This window comes from Dermacentor andersoni, chromosome 4 (genome assembly GCF_023375885.2).
Source record: "Dermacentor andersoni chromosome 4, qqDerAnde1_hic_scaffold, whole genome shotgun sequence".
NCBI classification, from domain to species: Eukaryota; Metazoa; Arthropoda; class Arachnida; order Ixodida; family Ixodidae; genus Dermacentor; species Dermacentor andersoni.
Window position 1 is genome coordinate 174,231,199 of NC_092817.1, and position 14,985 is coordinate 174,246,183.

The window sequence follows — 14,985 nt, forward strand, 5'->3', positions numbered from 1 at the left end:
GTATAGTGCGTGCGTCGCTGGGCACGTGACGGTGCATCCAATGGAGAGGAAGTGACGTCATCAGCGTCTTGTGCGACCTCAGTAGCAATGTAGAAGATATCAAATGTTATAACAACGTTAATTAGTAGCAATCATGGCTAACTTGTGTGAATTAAATTGACTTAAGGTAAATTACAGTGAAGTAAATAAAAGTTACAAGGAGTTATATTAAGGTTACTTAAGGTGGAGTAAAGTGAATTATGGCGAGGTAAAGTGAGCGCAGGTGAATTAAGGTGGAATAAAGGTGGATTAACGTTGATTAAGGTGAATAAAAGTTCGTGCAACCTAGAGCAAGGCGTATCTAGGTGGATTAAGGTGGCATCATAACCACGTAAGAATACTGAAGTGACTGTCAATTCTTCTGCTGCGGTCAAGCGCGCGCGCCATACGTGAATTTGAATGCACCCACTTTGGCGCAAATTCAGGTCCAGTGTGGACGCCGAAGAGCGCCGGCCGCGTCCGAGAACGTAGCGTCGTCGCAATTAGGAGAAAGGGCCGCGCATTCTTTTCAGCGCCGCTCGAATTCCTGGTTCCTCTTCCGCGCCTTTATTGGTGCACCCCAGAGCGGAGCACGGGCAAAGTGGGTCGTCCGCTCCGAGCGGTGCTAAGCCATTCCGGGAACTGATGACGTTGTTCCTGCCGGCGTTGTGGGACGCTCAGCGACAGTCGTGGTCAGCCACTTTGTCATCCGCGACGCGGCGACGGCTATTACCACACGCCCATTGACTCTACTCTGAAAGGAGCGAGAAGATTATGACGAGAAAGAGAGTGCGACGGTAAAGAACAAAGGAGCTCGAAAGAGGGCGCGCCAAAAGAAGCTGCGTTGGCCCTCGTAGTGTCGCTCTCAATGGTTCACCGATAGCTCGAGGCAAAGCGGGTGGCGTCAGTTGTGTCAGCGCTTGTCGAACAGACGTTCGCTGGGGTCCTTGCGAATGCCTCTTAGCGTTAGCATATGTCTTCAGAAAAGAGAACTACTGGGTGCGTGTCGCACAGTCTGCAATGCTACAAACGGCTAATTGCACCTATACACACAGGCGTTCACACGCTGCGACGCGCGAACGTGAGCGATGACGCCATTACAATGTCGGTGCAAATTAATTCGGGAGTACGGTCACACTCACAGTGCAGACCAGCGACGACGACCCCTTTCCTATTATTATTAAACTGCGTTAGGACAACACATAAACCGAAAGGGATAACCGTCACCCGAAAAGCGGACAATAGAAGGAATGAGAAATATAAAGCTTGCTGGGTTAAAACACATAGACGCAGAAAAAAAAGAAAACCTGACACGGACCGAGCGTAGTTTCCACAGCGATGAACCAGGTAGCCTGCCCAAACAAAAGAAAAGTCTTCTGGTGCATACAGCTGATACTTCTGCCTTCTTTTGGACTCGTTTCTCTCACGCTATGTACTTGCATTCACGGCGCACAAGCACTGCGGAAAAGCAAGAACGTTGCAAGGGCCGTCCTTAGCTTTCGGCGGCAACGCTTGGGGAATGTGGCCGAAGGTATGCCGTGGGTGAGCAGCGGCCGCGTTTACGCATTCGGAGTGCCGGCGGCAGAGGGAAAGACGCGGACTCGCACAAAGGATAGTTTAGAAAAGCCGCGCGGGGCATACGCGACCGGCCACCTGGGTTCGCGGAATAGCCGTGGCCTGCGTTCGGGACCTGCCGGCCTTGAGGGTCGATGACCCGCTCCGGAAATTCGCACTCCATTGCAAACTCGGCGTCGTGTTCGCGTAGAACTCACGGCAGCTGGAGAGGTTTCTTGGAAGTGACTGAGGAAGAAAAAGGCAACGTAGCTGAAACGCAGTTTCAGTTCACATGCAGGAAACGAAGTTTGCCAGGTCTAAATTAGGAGCCGTGAGTGGATCTTCGGTAATGCGTCCTTGGCTTTGCACTTTACTCTTCCTCCCGACTAGACAGCTGGTCTGTGTAGCGTGCAATTTAATCAAGAATTTATTAGCTAGTCAAAATTGAAGTCTGTGAGTGGGTTGGCTTGAATGAGCCCATTGATTTCCGCCTAACTCTTTCGCCAGGGGTTATCAGTGCAGCGTGCGCATGTATTAATAGTGTATGAACCAATTGCGCATTTCAGTATCGCTTAGATCCCGAGGTTCACGCTCGTATTGCTCCTGTCTAAACACCGGCTATAAATCGCTTTCGTGTCGACGAAGAATGCAGCCTCATACTCGACGCAACTTCACCGCCGGGCATTGTTCCTCCTCGCGGTGTTATGTGCGGACCTTCGTGTCGAAGTGGCCGCTTTGAGTGGTAGTTGTCATTGCAAGTTGCTGTTGTTCTACCGTATTTCATGTGTGATCACTCTGTTTTCGGGCCGTTCAAGTTTAACGGGCTACCACTAGGCTGATACGCTGTGCGATTGCGTTGATATGCAGCATTTATTTCTCCTATTTTGGATAGCGTGCCCCTCAAATACATGCCTGAAAATTTGGTTGGCAATACAGAATAAAAAAGTGTTTGGCAATGCACCTTTCCAGCTATCTACCAATTTTGTACGATATTAACTTGCTGCAGTACAGTTCATTGCGGAAATTTGTATGGCAGGGCGAACGAAACAAATGTCACCAGAGGCAACAATAAGCAATATATTTATTGCTTTTGGCAACACAGCCTCCGCAAGCAGACATGTGGACACACACGCACCAACAAAAGGAATTATGCAGCGTGAAGGAGACTGATGCTTCTCGCACAGCCCAGCACCGCTGCAGGTGGTCGCACATACCAGCACAGCGAGTGAGCTCAATAGATATCGCCCCTTTTTTGAAAATGGCAGAGCCCTCGTGAGAATGACTTGTACAGTGCAGTTGAGTGGCTCTCTTCGTTTCTCCGCTTGTAACAAGTACTGGTCATGAAAAGTTTGTTTACCTATGTCGCGCCTGCTCGTGACTATTACATGATTACCATGTGGGCATGTGGATCTCGGGTGAGTGCTGTAGGGATCCTTGCGGCTTTGCTGACAGCCGACAGCTCGAATTGGAGACGAACGTTCTCGTCACCATCGCTACAGTACCGAAGTATAGTGGGGACACACTTCGAAATCCACTCCGGGATTCGGTACTAGGATGGTTATAACCCCACCACTTGTCACGTCAATTGATACTGCGAAGCGGCGGTTGTCCATTCTTTAACACCGGCGACACAAGCTGTATTAGTATTTGACTAGTCCTGGTTTCAGGCCTCTCCGTGAGGGTTACTCTTTCAATCACTTAGCGCGAACGGAGTGCGCGCGCAATCTGTTCTCGTTGCACTAGAAAGCGCCTCGCGCTCACCCGGCGAGATCCTCGTTCCGCGCGACGTCACTGAGATGCGCGGGAACGTTCAACACCACCTAGATTTTACTAATCTAGGTGGTGTTGGAACGTTCCCTTTGATGCAATGTAGATGCTACACTCGACCACGCGCGGTAAGCGAAACAACTTTCCGCCCTGGCACACGGTCTGGCGAGCCGTATATTTAGGCGATGTGCGTGCGGGCCTACTTACGCCGTGTGTAATGCAAACTTTAAATTTAGTTTTGCTTAGAAAACAAAAACGCACTTTTAAAGCGATCAGCTTTCTTTGGATGCTTTCTTTGGATTCCGGGATGTTGGTATGTCTGTGTCCACGTTTTCTTGCGGCCAACTTGCGTCGTCGAGTTGTTCATGGTCTTACATCTAGAGCACCGCACTGCTGTGCTGAGAAAAACCGTGTTCGAAACGAACAGTTGGACAAACCTGAGTCTCAGAGTACGTGCCACCGAGAATGTGCCGAATTTCAGTAACCCGGTCTGACGCCAACCTGGGTCGGTGGGTATGTGCTACGGGGGTATACGTGCCGCTCTTTAACGACAAAAGAAAAATTCTTTAGTATTTCTCTCGTGGTCAGCAGAACGGAACCCGCGTCATATATGTACTCAGAGAATCTTGACTGAGTATATATCCCCACTTGCGCCACGTGTGGACTTCGCCGCGGCGCCGCCAGATGTCGCAGCTTGTCCGGGAAGATGCGCAAGAGAGGAACCTACATTCACGCCTCATACACGACGCGTTTCAGTAGTCAATGCGGTGTGTCGCCGCATTGTTCCAACAATATTCACACTAACGTCAAATTTCAGCGTGAGATGAGCTCTGCCGAAGTTTTATATTTTTGGTACTCGAAATTCAAATCCTGGTAGGGCAAGAAATAAAAGTTCCCAATGTAAATTTGTGTTTTATGCATAATAACTAATTTAGCTTAGCCTTACTCTTTTAATCGTAGAAAATTTTGCGTTGGGGTAGAAGCAGTGTCTAGCTTTCTAGAGAATATAAGTAGTTCAAAGCAGTAAGACGACGCACCGAAGTACCCTATTTCGGAGGCGAGGAGTGAAGGTCACAACATCCCCTCCCCCCATCCCCCCGCTGTTACGACCCTTGAAAAAACCGGCTCGCCTCGGTGACAGCCGCATACACGCTGACAGTGATCACTTTGTGACATCGCAGCTATGCAGTGGCCAGATGCGCACCAAATGAGCCTTAGTGCGAGTACGAAGCTCGACGGCACAGCTTCGTCGCCAGCGAATTGAGTTGCTAACGTATGCACGCTGGCTCATTCGTCAGAGCCCCGTTTTCAATGCCACGAAGTACGCATTTTCTGTTGATAACGCGTGGAGGCAAGAACGACCACAATACACGGAAATCTCGCTCATGTCCCTTGTTCTTATTTTGTGCTATTCTTCTGCTTACAATGAAAGCAAAAGGTGGTTACCGCTGCCTTGCGGCACGTTATAGTCAGCTTCAACTTTTCTTACAGCTCACACAGCGCGAACAATAAATTATACGTGGTTTCTATCTCGAACGCCCTGGCAGTTTTCAGATACTTGTTTAAAACCAGTAGGAACAACTTCGCCTGTTGAAAAAACACTAAAGAGAAGCACTAAATCAGCTTACGCTCGCAATGTATTCTCACAAAAGTCTAATTTACTTAATTATCTGCTAATAGGTTGTATTAGAGGAGGAAATAAGTCTCAAAGTTCTGCCGAAACCCAATTGCCGGTATGCCAGGTTATCATCATCACCATCATTTATTGGCCTTTAAAGACCCCTGGAAGGGGCATTACTTAAAGGGGGGGGGGGGGGGCGGAACATCGAACACAATAACGTAGGTCACTGTCCAACATTGTCACCAATCAGTGATCATTAGGATTTATACAGAAGAAGAAAAGAAGTACAAAAAACCCTTTAAATAAGCATTAACAAGTATAAAAACAGCAACAGTAAAGTAAACAGAGGCAAAACAGAAGCAGGCAAGGATTCTCCACATCATGTTTTCAAATAGGATGTCAGCAACTGCCGGAACTTATATGGATCGCGTTCTATTACAATATGGTCTGGTAATGAATTCCATTCTTCAATTGCAAGATGCAGGAATGACTTGTTAAATGCGTTAGAGGAGCCGTGCAGACGTAGAATGCTCATGGAGTTGAAGAGACGGCGTGATGTTGGGAGAGGTGGAAGCAGAAGAGTGTCCCGAACGTTTTTCTATCTGGGGCGTTATGGCTCAATAAAAGCTCCAAAAACTTTACATGGCAAGTCTTTGGCTCTTTTGAATTGTCTACTATGTAATTAAACTTTATCAATAAAAAGTTCGAGTACACACCGTGAAAACTCATGAAGTCCCGTCGAGACGATGATTGAACTTACAGACGGCGCATCGCCAACTGCAGTAGGCTTTTACGCATTTTACATGTATTTCCTTTGCTTACCACACAATTTCTCGCAGTAAGAATGGCATTTTCTATTTTGTAGTCCGCAAGGCTAAGTTACTGGTTTAGGTAAACTCCATTTACGGTCCTTTCAAAAGCACTCCTTTCTGGACCACAGTTCTAAGCGTTATTGCGGTATTGATCCTGGACGACAGCATTTAATGAGTAAAATGGAGCGAGACGTGTGTATCCTGTCGTATTGCGCGCTACTTCTAGCAGAGCTGCTCGTTTATTTATTCGTTTCCGTTAGCTATTGCTTTCTACGTTCCTGCGCATGAAATAAATTTATAGGGCTCGAATTAGAACTTGCAGTTAAAAACTAAAAATTAACGCCCAGATTTATTACAAAACTTGTCCGAAGTTGCACAATTGCCGCATGCCGAAAAGGATCACGAATGTATACATCATATACACCGTCGGTGTCATTACAAAAAGCGTGAGAAAGTGCGCTAAACCACCGGCTGTTGGAGTACTCTTTCCGGATTGAAACATCGATTAGAAGTCTACAATGTGTTCTTTTGTTACCCCTGTCTTCGTCCTTGCTAGTTGTTAGTTACCTGTTAGTATGTAGTTACCTGTTAGTAGGTGGTAGGTAGTTGAATATCTGGAGCCTGTGACAAAGCCGCGTTAAGCGCGCCATTACATACCTTATTTACTGGACTCTTCGCACAGAAAGAGATAAATACATTTTTTTCTGGTCCCAAATGCGTAGGTGGAGCACGGAACCCTGCGTTCAGAGCCCTTGTGTTACCCGTCGTTGGAAAGGGGAAAACAAAGGGGAACCATCCGTTCGGCTAGTGGCTTTATACGAAGGCTCGTCAACGCGTTGCTCTCATGTAATGCGTCAGGTTTACCCGCAAAAGCCGAGCGTGAAGAGGCTCTAGAGCTCAAAAGAAATGCTTCAGCGGATGTTCTGACGTCACATGTTTATTTGCAATCGGTCGTGTTCTCGCTCCACGTCTTCGATGTCGGTGCGCAGTGCCCTGCCGCTGGGTGCTCACGGCGTTCCTGTTCAGTGGCCTGCTGCTCGCCTACGCGTTGCGCTTCTCCCTGAGCGTCGCGCTGGTCGCCATGGTCAACCAGACGGCGAACGCGCACGACGTGGGCCCGGTGTTCGCCGTCCAGCCCACCCCCGCCGTCGTCGCTGTCGCAGCGCAGGAGCCTGTCGGGGCACACACTAACGACACCACCACCGCCGCCGACGTCACCGTCGTCGCCGCCACAGCAGCGCCTCAGTACGGTCGAGTCACCGGCTTCGGCCAGTGTCCCCCACCTATCCAGCACCAAGACGTCCACAAGGTGAGTACTCGCTTCAATGTGTCGCCAGTCTGGTCGTCGGAGGGGCGACGGTCAAACGAGTGTTCTTTTCGAGTGATCTTCGAGAGCATTCGAGTTATCTTGTGAGAGCGCTTTCAAAGCGCTCGAATGGCCGTCTAAAAAGGTAAGGAAGCTGTATCACGAAGACAAATTAGCTTAGTAGCCATATTCCGGATTCGTGGACACTATTTTATAGGGCATGCTTATTTTCACGATAAAGCTTCGTTACGTGGTTAAACGAGCTTTCAAGCTTCGCAGGACCCAGCACCGAACACTCTAGCCCCAGCACCATTGAGCGCTTGAACTGGTCGTGCGTTAGAATTTACAGCAGCTAGGCCCGGTGTGCGCCGATAAGGAAGGGCTGCCTGAACCACTCGCATAGCGATACCACCTTCGCAGGTTGCTGTCTTTCGAAACTAATCCCACGATAGGAACAACGGGGCTACCGGAAGCTTGCCCAAGCGACCATCTCTGAAGAAAGCCAGCCGCTTGGCCTGGGAACGCTTGAGCCCAATGCATGTGTATTCCTGCAAAAATCAATTGCAGCCTTTGGCGCTGCAATCATTCATCCACCCTGTCAGTGTTAGGTATGGTACATAACCACCACAGCCACGAACTACGCAAAACCCGAATTTTTTTTACCAATAGCAGAGGGCTAATGGCATAAATTGCCTAGAATAGGAAATAATTATATTTGCTTTGTTCGGCCTAATCTGCGTGATCAGTTGTATACACGTCCTGTCGAGGTTTTCGCGAGGTGGTAAGACAGACAGAAAAACTGGGGTTGGGCAAACAAAAAAAAACGAAAACATTTGTCCAATCGTGGAGGACTTCTTGCAAGAATGGAATAGAAACAGATTGGAATAGCTTTACGTTATACTGCTCTTGATGTTCACACGTAACCAATGCAAAGCACAGATGGGTTCTTCCATTTCGTCCGCACGCATCTAAACACGGCCGCCTTGGCCGGAATTTCATCCCGCGATTGAGTTCATTCTCTACACGAGCACCGAGACATTTATTGCTGCTATGCCACTGGTTAACTGCACTACATTTCCATGACTGCTGCGAATGAATAATCCCTTGCAGGCACGTAGCCAGGATTTTTTAGGAGGGGCGCTTTACTAGTATAAATGTGAATAATGCCCACCACTCACCATAAAAAGGCGTAAACCCACAAAACAAAAACCAAATAAGGTTCATTTCACAGGTACGCCTGTGAGATACACCTCCCCATTACTCGGCAAACAAGGAACCACATCAAATGGACTCGCGCCGGAAAGAAGCGCAGGAAGAACACTGCCAAGAAGAAGTAAACAAGCGAAAGTGTAAAATAAGGATTTCTAGTAGCGTTTTTTGAATTAGCTGTGGAGGAATTATAGAGAAATATATATTTGCGGAACAGTCACAGGTTTTTTTTTTTTTTTGATCCATCGTTTACTGCTCTACCAAGTTAAGTGCGAAAACCGGTTCTTATTGTTATTTTAAAAGTTGCGTAACGATGCGTGGCCGCCAGTCCCGTACAACCGCGTAGAGCGCAGGACGCTGCGGTTTTAGACGCACTGCGCCCACCGCGGAAGCTTAGGAAAACACCCACATAGGCACAGCAGAGAAGTGGTTACGTCAGGCGGCTCCGACTGATAATTGTAGAAGCGTCGTTCAAAATACACGGAATTATTCTCCGCTTCCGGCGCCATTCTCTCTACTTCCTTTTTAAATAAAAAGATGTTGGTCCATAAATATTTTCGCAAACAACGGCTAAATTTCTTAATTTTCGATTTTCATTCTTGTTTGGCTGTTGCCTCTGCTCTCTCCCTTAGTAGGTCACTTAATTTCTCAACTCCTTGCGGCCCTTGTTTCCCGTGGCTAATTTTGTACGAAAAGCGCCGTGCATTCAGGAAAAAAACAGACAAGGCAACGGGCGAAATTCATATTGATTATGGGTTTAACGGTTATTGCAGAATTTCATGAAAGACGCTATTTCTCACGATTTTATTTTCCACTTTATCCAACCCATATCACATGTATATGGCTCAGGGGATCTGCCAGCGTCGCGGTCCAACCGTCACTATAATATAAAGGAAATAATGAAGCGAAAGGAAAAGTTAAAAGAAACTGGCGTTTTCTCCAGCCGCGAATCGTTCCACGAGCATACAGACCAGCTCACTGCGAATCGAATCCATTTGCTGGTCCCTGGATCAGTCTAAACAAAGGAGGTTGAACTAACGAAGCAATAGCGATGCGCGTGGCCGTTGAATACATGGTGACAACTGAACGCATCTCAACTTAATCGCGCGGGCCCCGAATCGATGAGAAAACTGGCCTCCACGCCCCGGGAGATGCCGAAACTACCGCCATGCAAAAGCAGTGAAGAAGGCAGCAAAATGTGGACCGCTGAATAGCTGTCAAGTCTCAAGATTGATTTGGCAGCGCTTAACGCAGAAACGATACCTACGCCACGGGTACAATGCTGATTTTAATGCAACAACTGCAGGTTTTTTCCATAGAGCGCATATTATCACGGCTCATAAATTATACCTCTATCGTTTAAGTACTAGATTTAAATATGAAGAGAGATATAACATACCTAACCTAGGTAAACTGGCACAATTAGAAAAAAATGAGCACTATTATGCTACTACACATGGAGAATATTGGAACATTGTTGCACCCCGCTTGACCTCTGGCATGGAATGTCTATGTTATTCTTTGCCATCACTGTTAAACTATTATCGATCTACTAATTTTGACTTATTTATGTGTTCCGCTGCTAAACTTAGATCCATGTTTGCAGAAGAAGAAAACTGCTTTACTTATCCTGGCATTTATTTATTTATTTATTCATTTATTTATTTATTTATTTATTTATTTCAATGTTTTCGTATCATTGTGATTTACTTTTGTTCTGCACTGATCAAGTGTTTACATTTGTTTATTGACTGTCTTTCTTTGCTGGTGCCCAAACGCCGCTCATTACGTGGGGCTGCGGACTCGTCAAGCCGCCTACTGGCAGCTTTTTTCCGTTGTCCTCTATCTGTAATATACATGGTGGAAATAAAGATCTGATTTGATTTGATTTAGGAATGTGTGTGGGGAGTCGTGGCGTGGGTGGAGAGGGCGGATATGCCGATTAACTTCGGGGGGGGGGGGGGGTCCCGGGCACATCTGAGCCCCCCCCCCACCCCCCCACCTGGGTATGTGCCTCATCCCTTATTTATACAAAGCGCGACAAACTATAACCGTCGACGTTACACTCTGTTCTGAGAAGATTATTTCGCGTTTTACACGCGGAGGCGCTGAGCCGTGTTTACACGCACGGGCAAATAGTTTGTTCAATTTCTTTCTTTTCTTGGGCGCGCGAATCGCAGTTCGTGAGTGTCCACGCAGTGCATTCATCCACGTACCAGGCGCGTCTCCGAGGCTCTTCGGCCGTAGCCGCTTCCTTATTCTCCAAACAAATGTGCTTTCGGTGCTCCAAAGCACGCGTGTATAGTTTTTTTTCTCCGTGGGCTGTTCTGCATAGCTGCCGCTGTGTGCCAGCGCAGGCGAACGCGCACGCGGCCGTCGGAGTTGCGTGAGAACCGCCGTAAAACGCGCGAACGCTTCGAAAGGCGGCGAGTCGGGAGAACGGCAGAAGGGGGGAGTTTCCAGCGACCGGGCCGCTTGAACGCATGAGACGAAATTGCGCTCCGCCGCTTCGCACGCCATATCATTTTTTTTTTTTGGGGGGGGGGGGGGGGGCAGGGCAGTTTTCTTGGCCGAGGCCCGAGTTTTTCACCCGTGAAGACCAGCTGACCATGCGTCTACGGGGAAGAAAAATGAAGAAAGAAATTACTGGAGCTACAAAGACAGTGAAAAATTGCTTCCTATTTTACCGTTAGCCTTGCGTTTTGAGAAAGAACCTCAACACCTGGGGGGTGGGGGAGTGGAAGAAAAGAAATACAATAAACACGCGAATGCACAGACGTACCCTATCAGGACAAAAATTCCTCGTAATCCCTTGCTTGTCGCGATATATATATATATATATATATATATATATATATATATATATATATATATATATATATATATATATAATGCTCCCAGGGTTAGTTCTATAGTAAAATACCCCAGAAAGAAAACGGCGCCGTGGTAGCTCAGTTGGTAAGAGCATCGCACGCGTCAATAGAAGACGTGGATTCGTGTCCCACTTGCGGCCATTAGATTTTTCATCCACTTTCATTTTCATTGATTTATATTTTCTTTAATTCAATTAGAAACCACAAGTAATTTCCCCAATGTTGTCAGCGCTGTCTTTGTGCGTTGGCTTCTTATTATATATATATATATACATATATATATATATATATATAATATAATAACTTACTATGTGAGCGAGCAGAAGGAACACTTATGCGTTATCTGAGAAGTCCCACTAGGGAGTTTCTGCAGTGAATTTTATCACGGCTATATAGTCGGTGAGGACCCATGAATTAAAAGGTTTTATGTACGCTGTCAGCGAATGTCGTGCCTTCGTTCCAAAAATAAGGGTTACCCAATGTCTTTTGCTGTGCCCTTCTGTCATAAGCGGGACACTTGCCGCATTGTACCAAGCATTATTCCTGTCGCCAAATGCTATCAAAGATACTGCAGTAGTCCTGGTACAAGAACTCTGTCCATATCAGGAGAGCTTTCTGGCTGGTATCTCAAACAAACTGTGCTTATCCATAAAAGAAGCAGCAACGGGCACCGCGGACTTCTTTACAAACGCCCCATCGTATACGCCTCGCTGACATACACCGCGTAGATGTTCAAGATGTACAAAGTGCCCGGTCTTTCCATGTGTGAAAATATTTGAAAAATGTGTAAATCTCCGCTACAGCTGATGCCACAGTGGACTTCCCCGGGATTAACGTTGACAACACAGGGCTCTTTCGACCCACAGCCTAATCTCAGGATCGTTGTTTTCCTGTGTTGTTGTTCTTCTTCCACTTGCAACCGGAAGCGGAACCCGAAACTCCTTTATCGCTATTAAAGCACCACGTCCACTGGAACACGATAACGAGCTTCTACGCGGTACTTTAAAATACCAGAACAGCCGCTGTGCACAATGCTGTTCTAGAAGAGTACGTCGCAAAATGAGTCAGCGCCTCGCTGTCAGTGAGATCGCTTTGGACGTTTCATTCGCTTCTATTGTTTCGTTGCGGTTATTTTTTCGGACGCTTTCTTTGCATGTTTTTTTTTTCATTTGTTGTCACTATGATGTCGTTGAGCAGCTTTCCCATTTTCTTATCAGTTCGCTCGCTGAGCACGTTCGTGACGGTTCACTCGTTTGCTTGATCCCTCGCGATCATTCCTCTCTTCTTTGTACACTCTCTCCTGCGGCCACTCGTTTCATTTTGCGTTTTCCCCTCTACGCCTACCCCTGTAACCTCTCCTCAATTGCCTCTCTTCTTTTTCATTGACGAACAAGTATTCTCTTCACCATTCATCCCTTGTTTTGTTGTTTGTTTGGCCATCTTGTCCGTGTGTCTATCTTGCCTGCTCACTTAAAGGCATGTTCGCTAAATATAGAAACAGTGAACAGTACTGGCAATGCAGCCTGAAAGGACAAATATGAGCGGGCCTCTGGCAACGGAACAGTGCTACACTGTTTACCGCAGATAAACAAGAATGGACAATTTCGGACTTCTTTTGAGTGCACGCTACAGTTCATGAAACGGACCGATGGGAAGAGCCGACCTAATGGAAAACAAAATTAATTGTCAGAAAACACGGCCCTCTTCTCCATTCACGAGCCAACACCGTTGCCTCCGCTTTTTCTTTCATTTTTTTTTTTCGGGAAGATCCATCCACTTCAACTGCTCGTATATCTCAAGCGTGCAATGCACTATACAAACTCGCTTTCGAGCCGAGCTTATCGCTCTGTTCGCGCTCGTCGGCGAGCGGCTTTTGCACACCGTGCTGTAGCACAATGCACATATCGTCTCTTTTCTCCGTGGAGGCTTCGTGTTATCGTCGATATGCTGCGCCGGTTGGTCCTATGGCACTCGTGAACGAGCGCGAGAGATCACTGAGGTAGATACTGCGGCTTCTTTTTTAGGGGGGGAGGGCCAACGTAGACCAAGGGCTTACCGTCTCACGCTTCGTTCGCCGTAATAGCATAGCGACACGGAAAGAGCGCCAGCATAGAAGAAACTAAACTAGACAACAGCGTAACTGGCAACTATGATAAACATAGACGCCGAGATCTCGCCAACGTGTTTCGAAGCGGAGCCTTCCTACACACTTGTTTGCAAACTGGCACAGATGCAAAACGAGAAGTGGTGAGAATGTTATCAGTATAGTGAACAGGGTCAGTGACAACTAGCACGTAACCTGTCGTTCATAAGTGCTGTGAAAAAACAACGATGAAAATGCTATCAGCCCTTTCTTCCTTTATTTATTTATTTCATTCCATTTGTCTTTCTATTGCGGACAGGTTTCGTGGTTATCAGCATCCTTCTTTATTACGATGCACTACAGTCACTTTTGTCACGGCATACAAAGACCTAGTATTTGACGAAAGAGCCACCTCGACGCAATGATCAAGCGGTAGAGCGCTCGAATGGTCAACGGCGACCCAGGAATGAAGTGCTGAGGCAATGCGGCATCGTCCCTTTAGCCTTCGCATGATGCCGTTTAGACTAACGCGAATGAATGTGAGCCAGTGAAGAGTTCGTTACTGATGTCGCCGTAAAATTCGGTCTATCACAAAAAAAATCGGAATTTCACCCGAACAGTGACGAATTTTACGCGATGACTAGGTATTAGACATGGGGCAAACAGGCTCTGTATATTTCTGCGCAGCTTAAATTACAGTAAGCATTCGCAGCACGCGAGGTAGCTGTCGATGCGCAGCAGATACGGCGCTCTCGAATCCATGCCGGCCCAATCAGAACGCTGGCACGACGAGGAGCGCGCGTGCTCGTTCGAAGGGTTGAGGAGAGCAACGACAGGAAGCAGCGTGACGTCATGCAGTTGCCCTGCGCAGGCGAACGTTCCATGCTGCCGCTCGCTTTACCACTTCACTCTGCGACGCCTCCAAAGCTTGACACATCACGTGACGTGCAACCCTCGTTGCACGGGAAAAGCCTGGAGGAAGGAAATAAACCAAGATGGTGAAAAGGAAACAATTCAATACGAGCTCGTGGCGTAGATTCTCTAAAAACACGAAACGCTTGAAAAGCGCCGCTACGCTCAAGGCCTGGCTGTGGGAAACGGTCGATGTTTTAGGAAGAGTTGCGCGTAAGAACAAACACGGAAAAAAAAGAGAGGTTGACCGAAAATAGCGCGAAGTATGAACTGGGTTTATATGGGTCGAATCTACGTATATAGGCAGTGTTCACACGGGACTGCAAAAGGAAAGGGAATGAGGAGGCGAGGGCAAATCCAGCCTGCCTCATGTAAACGCAAGCTTCGCAGGATATTGTGTTGAGCGCGATATAAGGCAACAGAAGTATCACTTACACAGTCATCGCCCTTTTTCGTTGATAGGAAAAGCTTCTAAAAGCTCGCGGGCTATTTTATTATTGCTTTTGCCTAGAATCTTAATATTATTGAACAGTGGTGTACAACCTTTACATCCTTTGCATGCACCAACTCGCCTAACAAAAAGTTCTTCTAAACGAACAATCGGTGGTTGCGCTTAAATATGCTCGGTGGTTTAGCGGCACGGAGACCCCCCTGCAGGTCTGCAGAAGGAGCTCTGCAATCCGGTACAACACTATAGCGTTCACAGTCACCTATTCAGAGAGCAATTGGCTACGCCTAATCCCCAGTGTGGGATACACCACCGACTTTTCATTTTCCCCTTCAGATGTGGAACCATTGGATGCACTAATTTCTGCGTTCATAACGGCGGG

General features: G+C 47.3%; 1 protein-coding gene across 1 annotated transcript in view; it reads left to right on the forward strand.

The window, feature by feature from the left end:
* LOC126530673 (sialin-like) overlaps positions 1-14,985 on the forward strand; it is an 80,825-nt gene that overhangs the window by 26,216 nt on the left and 39,624 nt on the right. The window contains exon 2 of the mRNA XM_050177936.3: positions 6,762-7,081. Coding sequence (XP_050033893.2) covers positions 6,762-7,081 — 320 coding nt within the window. The remainder of the gene's footprint in view (positions 1-6,761; positions 7,082-14,985) is intronic.